The 13,090-nt window shown below is 45.4% G+C and overlaps 1 protein-coding gene across 1 annotated transcript in view; it reads left to right on the top strand.

Moving 5' to 3' along the window:
- Positions 1-13,090, top strand: part of MBTPS1 (membrane bound transcription factor peptidase, site 1) — a 197,594-nt gene that overhangs the window by 31,746 nt on the left and 152,758 nt on the right. Inside the window, exon 7 of the mRNA XM_078772991.1 lies at positions 10,390-10,506. Within this exon, the coding sequence (XP_078629117.1) occupies positions 10,390-10,506 (117 nt within the window). The remainder of the gene's footprint in view (positions 1-10,389; positions 10,507-13,090) is intronic.

The following is a 13,090-nucleotide window of genomic DNA, read 5'->3' as shown; positions in this document are numbered from 1 at the left end:
TGACTTGGCCATTCCAGAACCCTCCATTTCTTTATTTTCAGCCATTCCTTGGTGGATTTACTGGTATGTTTAGGGTCATTGTCATGTTGCAAGGTCCACCCTCGGTGAGCTTCAACTTCCCGACAGATGGCCTCACATTATCCTCAAGCACCCTCTGGTGCAATTAAGAATTCATAGTGGATTCTATGATGGTGAGGTGCCGAGGCCCTGATGCAGAAAAGCTGCCCCAAACCATAATATTTCCACCACCATGCTTTACAGTTGGTATCAGGTTATTGTGGTCAAATGCTGTCTTTGTTTTTGCCAAACATGTCTTCTGGTACTGTGGCCAAATAGCTCTACCTTTGACAAATCTGAGTGCTGAGCACATTGTTCCAAAAGTGCTGGTCTTTGCCTCGGTGTCCATTGGCAAACTTTAGTCTTGCCCTGATGTTCTTTCTGGACAGCAAAGGTTTCCTCCAGGCCATGTAAATCAAATTTGTGCAGCCTCTTTCCAATGGTAGACTCGTGCACTTTGACATCAACAGTGGCAAGAGCTACCTGTAGGTTCCGTGATGACATTCTGGGGTTCTTAGAGACTTCTTTCAGCATCTTGCGGTCTGCTCTCGGGCTGAACTTGCTGGGGGCAGCCTGGCCTGAACAAGTTGGCAGTTGTTTGGAATCTTCTCCACTTGTAGATGATCTTCCGGACAGTCGAATGATTGATTTCAAATTGTTTGGAGATCTTTTTAAATCCCTTCCCAGACTCGTAGGCATCTATAACCTTCTTTCTGAAGGCCTCAGAGAGCTCTTTTGATCTCGGCATGGTGACGCCGCACACTTCAACAACAAAGAGCAAACCAAACTAAATGTCTGAGGTTTAAATAAGACAGGTTCCTCCAAGATCCTCTCTGACGATGTTCTAATCATTTGCACCTGAGCTGATGCACCTGATTCTAATTTTAGGTATTTGAAGTAGTGATAAATGTCGGGGTGTACTTACTTTTTCCACATGTGAAATTTGCATTGATGTTTATTTAAATTGCACAATGGACTACAAAATGTAAATGTTTCATGATATTTGTTATATTATATCACCTTTATCTATCAATATTGTTGAAATGAAGATCAAATAGCTGTATGTTGAAATATGTTGAAAAAGTCAAAACTTTACATGGGGTGTACTTACTTTTTCATGTGACTGTATATATATACACACACAGTACATTTCTCTCCTCCCTCTCTCCTTTACCTCCCTTCTCCTGCCCCTCCACCTTCCCCCTTCCCTCCCAATTTCCCCCTTCCCCACTTCCCTCCTCTCCCCTTCCCCACTTCCCTCCTCTCCCCTCCCCCCCCCCCCACTCTTCCCTCCTCTCCCTCCCGTCCCCCCCACCTCCCGCCTCTCCCCTTCCTCCCTCCCCTCCTCCATCTCCTGCCCCTCCACCTTCCTCCTCCCTTCCCCATTCCTCCTCTCCCTCCACCTGCTCCCTACCTCCTCTCGTCCCTCCCACCTCCCGCCTCTCCCTTCTTCTCTACCCTTCCCCTCCCCTCCACCCACTATTCCTCCTCCCACCCCACTTCCCTCCTCTCCCTTTCCCCCCTCACCTCCCCTCCCTTTCCCCCTTTCCTCTTCCCCTTCCAATCCCTCTTCCCCTACCCCTCTACTTCTTCTCCTTCCACCTTCCCCTGGCCTACCCCTCCACTCTGCCTCTCCCCATCCTCAGGGAAACGCCAGATACTTCAGCTAGTACGTTTATAAAGACAAATATATACCCAAGCCACACTTTGCATCAATTAGAGACTGTTTTGAGGAGGAAAAAAACTTCTAAGTTCAAAAAAAAAACTTTTCATTACATTTCCTTGCAATAAAATGGAAGTTATGTGGCCCACCATGGGGGCACTCTTTAAACACCACAGTTATTTAATAGATTACTTTATCAACTGGATTGGAGGGGAGGAGAACAGTGGGGCAGCACAGGGACATCAACAGGGTGTGAAAACAATCCTTGACCTGCCCTCGAACCATCCTCACCATTGCCTGCCCTTGAATCTCGACTCGCTGCCACTTGCCCTCGACTTGACGCAGCCTGCCCTTGACTTGCCACCACCTGCCATCGATCTGCCTGTCCTTGACTCACCGCAGCCTAGCCTCGACCCGCCCTCAACCCTCCCTCACCACCACCTTCTGTCAACCCACCCTTGCCGCCCCCTGCTTTTAACCCATCCTTGCCGCCACCTGCTCTCAACCCATCCTTTCCACCACTTGCCCTCAAACTAGCGTCAAACGACCCTCGCCGCCACCTGCCATCAACCCACCCTTTCCGCCGCCTGCATTCAACCCATCCTTATTTTTCACTAATGTAGTCACAATGTTACAGTAAGTAGTTGGTAATCCCTAATAAATGTCGTTACATTTAATCCAGTGCTTTTGATCAAAAACTCTCTGAACAGCTTTAACATTTGTTTACTGTTATTCGGATTTGCAAACTTTACCATTAAACCAAAAATAAACAAAAATAAACAAACATTCAACTTTATAGCCACAGTAGGGATAATCAGTTTCTCATCATGATGCTCATGGTTGAAGTACATGTAGTTTTCATACATCAGTTATAGTTTGTGATACACTACATTGGGCAAGCAAGTATATACCGGTGTATTTGTCCTCATGGTGTAATGGGGTAACAGAATATGCATTAGTATCATCCATGTCACTAGATCACAACGTTTATTCACTGAACAAACTTCTGTAAACATTTCATTTCTGCCAGCAAGGAATTCTTCTTCAAAGCAAACCATCTGTGACATTCACCACGCCATGTTGGTGTCTAACTAAGAACAAAGTCTTCCATGAGGTCTTTTTGAAATATTTGAGCAATTTCATCCTGCCAGGCTTGTGCTGCTCGCTGTAACGCTTCAGTGCTTGTGGCATGTTGCACTGGGAACTGTTTATTTTCTGACAAAGTTTGTAGGTAGTCTGTATTCTGAGAAAGCTGTTTTTCATGGAGAAAAAGAGACCTCCATATTTTTTGTCTGATGAAATGATTCAAGTTGTTGAATCCTGATTCATAAAAGAAAAGCAAACCGTGTAATGTTGAAAATAAGTTTAGAGAGAAAGTTAGTTGTAATTTATGACCAATTTTTTTTTAATTGTCTGGCATTCCATTGGCATGATGAAAATCACCAATTTAAATAAGATTAGGAAGGGATCTGTACAAATTCACCATGTGGTTACTAAATAAACGGTTGGGCAGAAATTCACCAAACTTGGTAGTTTTTATCACCACATGGCATGAAGGGGCAAGAGCAGTATAATTTTGCCCTGCACCCTGGGGTAGGGTTAAAGGGTCAAACTCTCAAACCTGTCTCCTTCCTCCAAATCCTGGTGGCATCTCGTCAAATCCGTTTCTGGTGTTTGTTCCCCTTCCATCCCCTCCCTTATACCCCCATTCCACTTATGCCGATCGACCCCGATCTGCACAACGGGAACGATCCTATTTGGAACGGGATCAATCGGCATGATCGTAAACGGAACGTCTTCGATCTTTGTCGATCGGGACAAAAAAATAGATCGGGGCGATTTTTTAAACATGTTTAAAATTTCCATCCCGATCTGAAATAGCGGGACTGATCGTGATTACAGCGTGAATGCAACGTAGTCCATCGGAACGATCGTAGTTAGAACGGCTTGATCGTAGTTAGAACGGCTTGATCGTGATTACAGCGTCGCTGCAGCGGGAGGATTATCTTGTGCCGTTTCGACGACGATCGTTACCTATCCGTCCCGCTCCAATGCCGATCAAAGCCGCTGTATATAAATCGGTCCGGATTGCATCAGCCTCACCCGATCAAGTATTTCGACACGACAATTTTTGTCAACGTTGTTAAGTGGAATTGATAACTGCATGAGCCAAATTGCATTGCCCAATAACCCCATGGTCTAAAATTTAAAGCGGTACAAGTTAAACAAATATTATTAATGATCAATTTTACCGCTTTTAATTTTATGACCTTTTAATTAAGTGAATGCAAACTTTGATCCCCTCTACCCAGCAAAAACTTGTCAAATTTTTAGCTTTTATTTTGAAGACCTTTCATTTTGCAATGCATTTTCATCCCCTCAACCCAGCAATAATAACTTCTCCCTTTCCAACCAACACAAGGCAAACATTGAATATCAAGTTTCATAATGTTTATTGTCACATGAATATCAATAGAAATCATTATCAATGCAATACATAACAATACAACAATGTCCTCCAAAATGTCTTTCAACTCCTTCCCATAGTGTCTCTAATGATGTCTCACCATCCTCTCCTGCCATGGAACTGCACCAGCAGCGCTGCTAAAATAGAGTCTCAGTACCTCCATCTGACGCTTGGCCTCTACACTGTCCCTGTTACCTCGAACTGCCTGCTCCATCTCTAACATGTTGGCTTGATCTCTCCATTCACCAGGGATGATGTTGTGTCGATAATCCTCCTGGTCCACCTCGGCATGCTGAATATTTGGGAACCGGATGCGGAGCATGTTGTGCAGACAGATAGCAGTTTCGACCAGGTCACGCACCACCTCAGGATACTGTTGTAGTGTCTTGAGCAAGCATTGCCAACGGTTTGCCAAGATGCCAAAGGCGTTCTCCACCACTCGTCGACCCCTTGAGATGCGGTAGTTGTAGACGAGTTGTTCAGGAGAGAGTCCACGTCTGGCATAGGGTTTCATCAAGTAGGTGCGGAGAGCAAAGGCATCATCTCCAAGGATGAAGAATGGCATCTCTTCATCATCGTTCCGCATGGCCAGGGGGTCGGGGAATCCAATGGTTTCATTCTCTATGCACTCTTTGAGCTCCGAAGCATTGAAAATCTGAGCATCTGACATGTGTCCCATTCCACCAACATCCACCCACAAGAACTTATAGTCGGCGTCCACCAGTGCCATCAACACGATCGAGAAGAAGGCCTTGTAGTTGTGGTAGAGGCTGCCTGAGTTGGGTGCGCATCTGAGGGCGACGTGTTTGCCATCAAGAGCTCCGAGCACATGAGGGATGTTCCATTTACTTTCGAAATCATCAGCGACTTCTGTCCATTCTTCTGGGGTGGTAGGGCACTTCACCATTTCTTCTTTGAACTCTGCAACGATGGCTTGACACACCTCCGGAATGAACTTGACGATGGTGTTTCTGCTGACCCTGAAGTCGTAGGAGAGAGTTGGGTAGAGGTCTCCTGTAGCCAGATGCCTCAGGGTGATGGCGAGCTTCATTCCAGGTTGTAGGGCCTTTCTCAGCCTGGTATCTTCTTTCTCAATCCTCGGGGTGATTCTGTGGAGGATTTCATCAAAGAGAGCAGGTGGCATCCTCACAAAGTTCTGGAAAGAGTTGATGTCCTCCAGCCTCAGTTCATTCATCAAGCGGTCGTAGTGCCCAAACTGCAATCTTCTTTCTTCTGTCAACCATGGCCGGACCCAGAACTGAGGGTTTTTTTTTTCTTCTTTTTTTTCTTTCTTTTTTGTATACAAGATCGAGGCTCGTGAAAGAGCTAACATTAATCACACAGAAAGACAAACCGACACATAAAACATATAACATGGGGAGCGGTAGACAAGATGGGGCGAGAGGGGGAGGAACACAAACACAACATCTGAGAGCAGGGACATCGAGAGATCTGTGGGAGGGAGAGGGCTTTGGGGGAGGAGGCATGGAAAGGGGGGGGGGGGGTGGGAGAGGTATAAAACATATGGACACTGCCAGGACTTCCAGGAAAGAAGTTGGAATTTCAAACAAGGTGGATCTGGGGTGAATTCGTGGGGGTAGAAAAGATCAAGGTTTTGGATGGGGAAAGATAAGAGATTGTGGTGAACAGCTGTTTTTAAAGACCTGGAGGGAGGAGTAGGATTGAAGGGAGTGTGGGAGTTTGTTCCAGAGGCGGGAGAAAAGAGGAATGAAAGAGTGAAGGTGAGCAGCGAGCCGAGATTTCGGCAGTTTAACCATCAGAGGGTTGCTGGCAGATCTTGTGCGACCTGAAGGAATATTTGGGGGACAAAGCACAGAGAGAGCTGGGGGAGCAAGGCCGGAGAGGAGTCGGTAGAAGACAGAAAGACCACCTACCTGCCTGCGGTGAGTGAGTGAAAGGCCCTCGGAGATAGCCATCACAGGAGATTCCAATGATTCTGAAAGCTTTGGTTTCTCTTCTTCTTCTTCTCATTCTTCTTCTCACTTGAGCAGCTCTTCTTTCATTAATTGCATATTGTTGGAGAAGTAGAGCGAGCTGCAGACGGCCATTTCTCTGATGTTGATCCATGGCTGTCTTCGACGATACTGATGATCGGCAAGCAAATCGGGCCCTATTTATACGGATCGGGACCTGAAATCTGCTTTTTAGTCGGCTTAAAGATGGGAATAGAGCGTAGTTAGATCGGTTTGGTCGGGAATGACGTAGTTGAAACGGCAATAGATCGGCAGCATCGGCGTTGGATCAGTTTTAGATCGGCGGCGATCGGGAATGCATCGTGTCAGAGCGGCGGCAATCGCGAATGCAGCGTGGTTACAGCGTACGCGAGCGGGAACACAGCGGCTCTAAACGGCTTCGATCGGGTCTTCAGGGACCCGATCTACCCACGATGAGCGTGGTTACAGCGTAGTGATCGTAATCGGAGCGTACTTAGGACGTAGATACAGCGTAGATGACCAGTTTTTTCCCAAAGTGTCCCGATCGCTCCCGACCTGGAGATCGGGGCTAATCGGGGCCAATCGGCATAAGTGGAATGGGGGCATTACCTCAAATGGCTACACAGTTGACACCGCACGTGACAAAGTCGAATGCCTCAACTCTGTTTTTGCCTCAAAATCTTGTGTCCCAAACCCATCTCTCTCTGTTTCCACCTTACCCAGTCGAACCAAACTGCTCCTGGACTCTGTGTCCTTCTCTCCTGACAAGGTGGAGGAGGTTTTTGTCAAACCTCGACTCTGATTCTGCAACTGGACCAGACGGCATCAGCCCACGGGTCCTAAAATCCTGCTCTGCCACTCTATCTCACCCTCTCTCTGTTCTTTTCACCCTCTCTTTTGCTCAAGGTCATCTGCCAGCATCTTGGAAATCAGCAAACGTTACTGCTTTACACAAAAAAGGTGCAAAAACAGATCCTTGCAACTACAGACCAATCAGCCTGCTTCCAATTATCAGCAAAGTCATGGAATCCATCATTGCTTCGGATATCAAATCCTTCCTCTTCTCCAATGGCTTGATCTCCGATCATCAATTTGGATTCAGACCAGGTCACTCTACCCTGGACATGCTGCTTCTGCTGTCTCAACAATGGATGGAGGTCCTCAATGCCAAACAGGAAATCAGAGCTGTCTCCCTTGACATATCACGTGCCTTCGATACGGTCTGGCACCCCGCTCTGCTCACCAAACTCTCCTCCTATGGTATCCATGGAAATCTCCTCGCATGGCTTGCGGACTTCCTCTCTGGTCGTAGTCAACGTGTGGCCCTGAATGGATTTCTCTCATCTCCCCCCTGCCTGTTCTGGCTGGAGTTCCCCAAGGTAGTGTTCTGGCCCAGTGCTATTTCTGGTCTTCATCAATGATCTCTCCGACTCTCTGGAAAATCCTCTCTATCTCTTTGCTGATGACTCCACTCTCTGCCGCTCCATTCCTCATCCCTCAGATCGGCAGTCTGCAGCCTCCTCACTCTCTGCAGACCTGGACAAAATCACAGACTGGTCAAACAAGTGGAACATGTCTTTCAATCCTGACAAATCTCACACTCTTACTATGTCTCTCCGAAAAGACCGACTGGAAAACCCTCCCATCCACTTTCTCAACAATCCTCTCCAAGAAGTTCTGTCGCTCAAGCTTTTGAGTCTCACTATCTGCCATTATCTTTCTTGGGAAAACCACATTTCCAAGCTAGCCTCCAAAGCCAGTCGCCGTCTGGGCATCCTGTCGTGCGAAGTCCTTCCTTGGCACACCTGAGCTCCTCACCACATACAAGGCTTTCATCCGCAGCTCAATGGAATACTGTTCCCCCCTCTGGGCCGGTGCTCCTGCCTCACACCTAGCCCGGCTTCACGCTGTTGAAACCAAAGCTTTCAGAATCATTGGAATCTCCTGCGATGAAGCTAACTCCGAGGGCCTTTCACTCACTCACCGCAGGCAGGTTGGTGGTCTTTCTGTCTTCTACCGACTCCTCTCTGGCCTTGCTCCCCCAGCTCTCTGTGTGCGCTGTCCCCCAAATATTCCTTCAGGTCGCACAAGATCTGCCAGCCACCCTCTTATGGTTAAACTGTCAAAATCAAAGCTCTCTGCTCACCTTCACTCTTTCATTCCCCTTTTCTCCCGCCTCTGGAACAAACTCCCCCACTCCCTTCAATCCCACTCCTCCTTCCAGGTCTTTAAAACAGCTGTTCACCACCATCTCTTATCTTCCCCCATCCAAAACCAGGTCTGGGGATTTCAGATCTCATCGGTAACCGTTTTTCGGTTCCGTGATTTAAGTTTATGGGAACCGGTGGGAAACAAAATTCCGGTTCCATGCCCAAACCTAATGGGAAACGATTTTTATTTCCTTTAGGATTTGTAAAGCAAAACATTTGTAACACAAAATTAAAAATGTCGTGTCCAATAATAAATCTTGTCATTTACATGTATGCAATGTAATTAACGCATGTTCATTATTGAGGTTGATGTTTATTATCAGAGAAGAGCAAATTCTGTCAATTTGATGGGCTTATCCTGTTTTAAAATTAATAAATTAATATTATTAAATTTTCGTTCATTTTTAAAATGTCAATGATATTGTATTTATTTATTATTTATGGACTATTGTTGTTGTAAACTGTTATCAATCTTTATGTTTTAATATTGAAATTATTTGCGTTTAGCAAAGTAATATAGGCCTACCCAGTACTGATATAGGCCTAAGTATTTGTTAAATAAATTCTGGATTGGAACAAATGTACTGCAGTAGGTTGGGTTGTCAGTGTCTCCCTTTAGCTTGTGAACATAGGTCACGCCGTTCACGTAGTTTACAATCGCCGTCAGTGGTGGACCGCTTATGCCCCGGCGCGATGCCTCCTTCCGTATGTCTGTGTAATGAGTAGCACATACTTTGCAGCGAAGCAATGTGACCAAGCCTTCCCCATCGCATCCGCTTCAAAATCGTCGCTGAATGGCCATTTTCCTAATGTTTTTAAGGCGACATTTTCGGGGTTTTTTCGCCTAGCAACGGATGCTATGTTGAAAAGGAAGTCTGTGATTTAGACCGATGCGCATGTCCGTCAAAGCGGAAGTCATATCGCGAACGTGAATGTGGGAAACGACATGCTATCTGCTTTGCCGGCCTAATTTTGTTGGAAATAAAACTCAACTTCTAAAATAGTTAGCTGAAAATCACACGTGAAGGTAAATACTACATCTTTTTGCCTTACACTGCCTTTCTGCGATGGGAAACGTACTTTCGGTTCTGTGTGTTTGTGATCACGTTACCGACACGCTACCGGTAACGATCGTTTCCGTGAAATCCGCAGGCCTGCAAAACCTTGATCTTTTCTACCCCCGCTAATTTTCACCCCAGATACACTTTTTTGAAATTCCAACTTCTTTCCTGGAAGTCCTTGCAGTGTCCATATGTTTTATACCTCTCCCACCTACCCCCAAGCCCTCTCCCTCCCACAGTTCTCGATGTCCTTGCTCTCAAATGTTGTGCTTGTGTCCGTCCCTCCCCCTCTCTTCCCACCTTGTCTACCGCTCCCCTTATTTTGTGTTTTGTGTGTCGGTTTGACTTTTTGTGTGATGCATGTTAGCTCTTCTACGAGCCTCGATGTTGTATACAAAAAAAAAAAGGCAAAAATTGCAAAAAATGCAATTTTGGGTGCATTTTCCAACTTTTTTTTTTTTTTAAGAAAACTTTGTACATGTATGTAATCGACATTGGGGAACGCATGAAATATGTAATGATTTTTGGGGATTTGCATCCTGGTTCATGCCCCATGGTGTGGGTAGTTGGGATCACAGGGGTCAAAATGAAAAGAAAAAAAAAATCAAAATTTGATATTGGGTTATTCCTGGTGGAACTTTGTGCCATCTTTAAACTTTGCTTTAGCTGAGAAGCATTTGGATTTGTAATGGCATGCTATCGACGTTGCTCTATTTTATCTGTTGTGATGATCTATGTGCCCTTGTTTCCTGGTTTTAAGAAAAGTATTTTTTTTGTGAAATAAATAACGATTTTTTTTTAACTTGAAATAGTGTTTTGAAGTATCTGTTTTGTGAATGTGAAAATGTTTAAATTGGTCATTTTGAGTTTGCTGATTTCAATTTGAGCTAACAATCATTGTTTACAACCCCCGTCCGTGTGTGTGTCTATTTTTATGTTTTCTAATACACATGTTCTGGTTCCACCTGCTTTCCAGGTTTCGTACACCTCCTGGTTCCTGGATGCATTCAATTATGCCATACAGAAGAAGGTCAATGTTTTAAACTTGAGCATCGGTGGTCCTGATTTCATGGACCAGCCATTCGTGGACAAGGTCTCTCTAAGTTTTCCTCCTTGTACTATAAAATCCTGTCGCATGTGTAAGGTGAAAAAGCACGACGACCCTCGTATTTATTGTGTACAGTAATGTATGGGTTTCAGCCAGCATTCCTTTCGTCCATGAAAATTGAAGCTATTGTATCAGAGAGGCACAACACAATTGCATCGAATGAGCATTCGTTTTTACAAACAGAATTTGAAAGTTAAATAATAAGAAATGGGAAGTCACTTGAGATGCATTATTTGCTTTGACATAATGTCGCAGTGACCTAAAGCAGCCACGCAGTGACCTTAAGCAGCCACGGAACCACCATTGGCGGATTGCATGTATCTGTGCAGCGGATAAATCCGTTCGTATCCTTGGAAACTGGTGTGAATCCACCAGTGCAGTCCACAAATCATCAAGGATTCATCAATAATCTTCATCAAGGTGTCTGCAAATCATCAAGGATTCATCAATTAATCAATCATCAAGGTGTCTACAAATCATCAATGATTAATCAATTAATCAATCATCAAGGATTCATCAATAATCAATCATCAAGGAAGGATATCTGGTGCAGTTTGATGATTGTGGATTGTCATCAATGGCATTCCCCTCGTGTTTGATTGTGATAATGTCTTGTGTCATGGCAGGCCATGGTGGAGTGAGTACGCCATTGGTCTGCATTAAATTCCTGACATATTGATCCCTACAATCCAATGTTTTGTCATTTTGTTGTTCAACGCACATTCTGACACCCCTCAACGCACATTCTGACACCCCTCAAGTCGAAATTGAATCTCGTCTCTTCGGTCAACATCACATTGGTCTCTCTGACCCGAGCCTGCCACCTGTGAGAAAAGCACTACGGGTGTATTTTTCGATCATGAAGAAACTGACGATTGGTCTCTAGGCCATAAATGTATATCACAGTATAAATGTATATCATGACCTCTTGTTAGCATACGGTGTGAACTCCATTCAATGTACAATGTGCGCTGAGTGGGTTCATCAAAAATGTAGTGGTCTGAGAGGGTCATTAACCAGTGTGGGTCATGAATGTAGAGCAGCAACGAAGGCTGGAAAGGGTGGAAATGCGAATGGTTCGGTGGATGTGCGGAGTGTCGTTGAGAGAGAGGAAGACAAATGATGAATTGTGAAAGATGATGGGAATAGAGCCTGTGATTGATGCTGTGAAGAGGAACAGGTTGAGATGGTTTGGTCATGTGTTGAGGAAGGATGAAAGTGACTGGTTGAGAAGAGTGATGGAAATGAATGTAGAAGGAAGTAGAGGACGGGGAAGACCGAGAAAGACTTGGCTAAAGATGGTGGAAGAAGAAATGCGGGCAAGGGGTTTAACAAGGAGAGATGCAGAAAATAGGGCAAAATGGAGAAGATTGTCATGGGGACCGCAAGGCTAACCCCCGCTCTTGCAGGGAAAATGGCCTTAAAATGCATGTTGTTGTTGTGTTGTTGTTGTTAGCAAATGTTGGTGCTCCAAACCAACGTTGAGCTGTAGCCATTGCAAATTGATTTCTCATTGTTAAATCTTTCAACAAACGTCTTTGGAATGATCTGCAATAGTTGTTGTTTTAACCAATGAGGAGTCTTCCTGGGTTCTGCTGGCTTTTTGCTGTTGCTGCTACAACTGAATGTGGCATGGCCATGTTTTTAACAAATGGCGCCTGTTTAGCTTCCGTCGTCACACATACAACTACATGGTTTTATTAAATTTGTATCGAGCAATGTTAATTCTGCATGACAAAAAGCAACTCTTGGATTGTTCATAAAATTTGACTTTTTATACCTGAATATATCAGAAGAAAGCACATGACCTTCCATATTGTCATGTGTCTACCTTGTAGTGAACACCGCAGGGCGACACGGATGACCAAACGAGTTTTAACTCCAAGGCGTTCAATCCAATGGCGGGCCTTCATTATACACGCGGGGGGAAGAGTGGGGGGAAGCCATGAACGCTTACCTGCATGGGTTCATGAGATGTATAAAAATACCGGCTTTATTGAAGAATGCCGGTAACAAAATAAAACACGGTAAAACGATGATTCCTAAATGGGACGTCCCCACACAGACCCGTTTACAGACAAAGGGAAATATAACAGAACGAAAGTAAAAATTGTGTGTTTGTTTCGTGGGCACTTGGCTCCGAGCTGCTCTTGAACCTCGTCAGGAATCGTCCAGGCCCCGAGCACGCAATCCGGCCGCGGCACCTGCCTTGGCGGGAAAAAGGCCTCCGTGCGCCCTCGTTCACTCAGCCGCGCTCGTCCTCCCGATCGTCCAGACTTCCAATGTCCCCTGCACAAGAGCTCTACAAAATGTTCACGTGCTCGTCAATGAATCCCCCTCGCGCAGGAGCGCTATGAACTCCGACTGTTCGCCATGAAATCCCGAAGCAGAGCGAGATACGAAATCGTCACCGCTCACCACCAAAGCCAGAAGATCCGAGACAGCCAAGAGGACCAATATGTCGGGGAGACGACCGCTCGCCACCAAACCCAGAAAACGAGAGCACGCAAATGCATCCGCCTTCCACCAACACCTCCAGGACCCGAGAGAGAGAAAATGTCCGCCCTCC

The sequence above is a fragment of the Myxine glutinosa genome, chromosome 2, assembly GCF_964187855.1.
Source record: "Myxine glutinosa chromosome 2, kmMyxGlut1.1, whole genome shotgun sequence".
NCBI classification, from domain to species: Eukaryota; Metazoa; Chordata; class Myxini; order Myxiniformes; family Myxinidae; genus Myxine; species Myxine glutinosa.
This window is presented reverse-complemented; position numbering and strand designations above follow the sequence as displayed.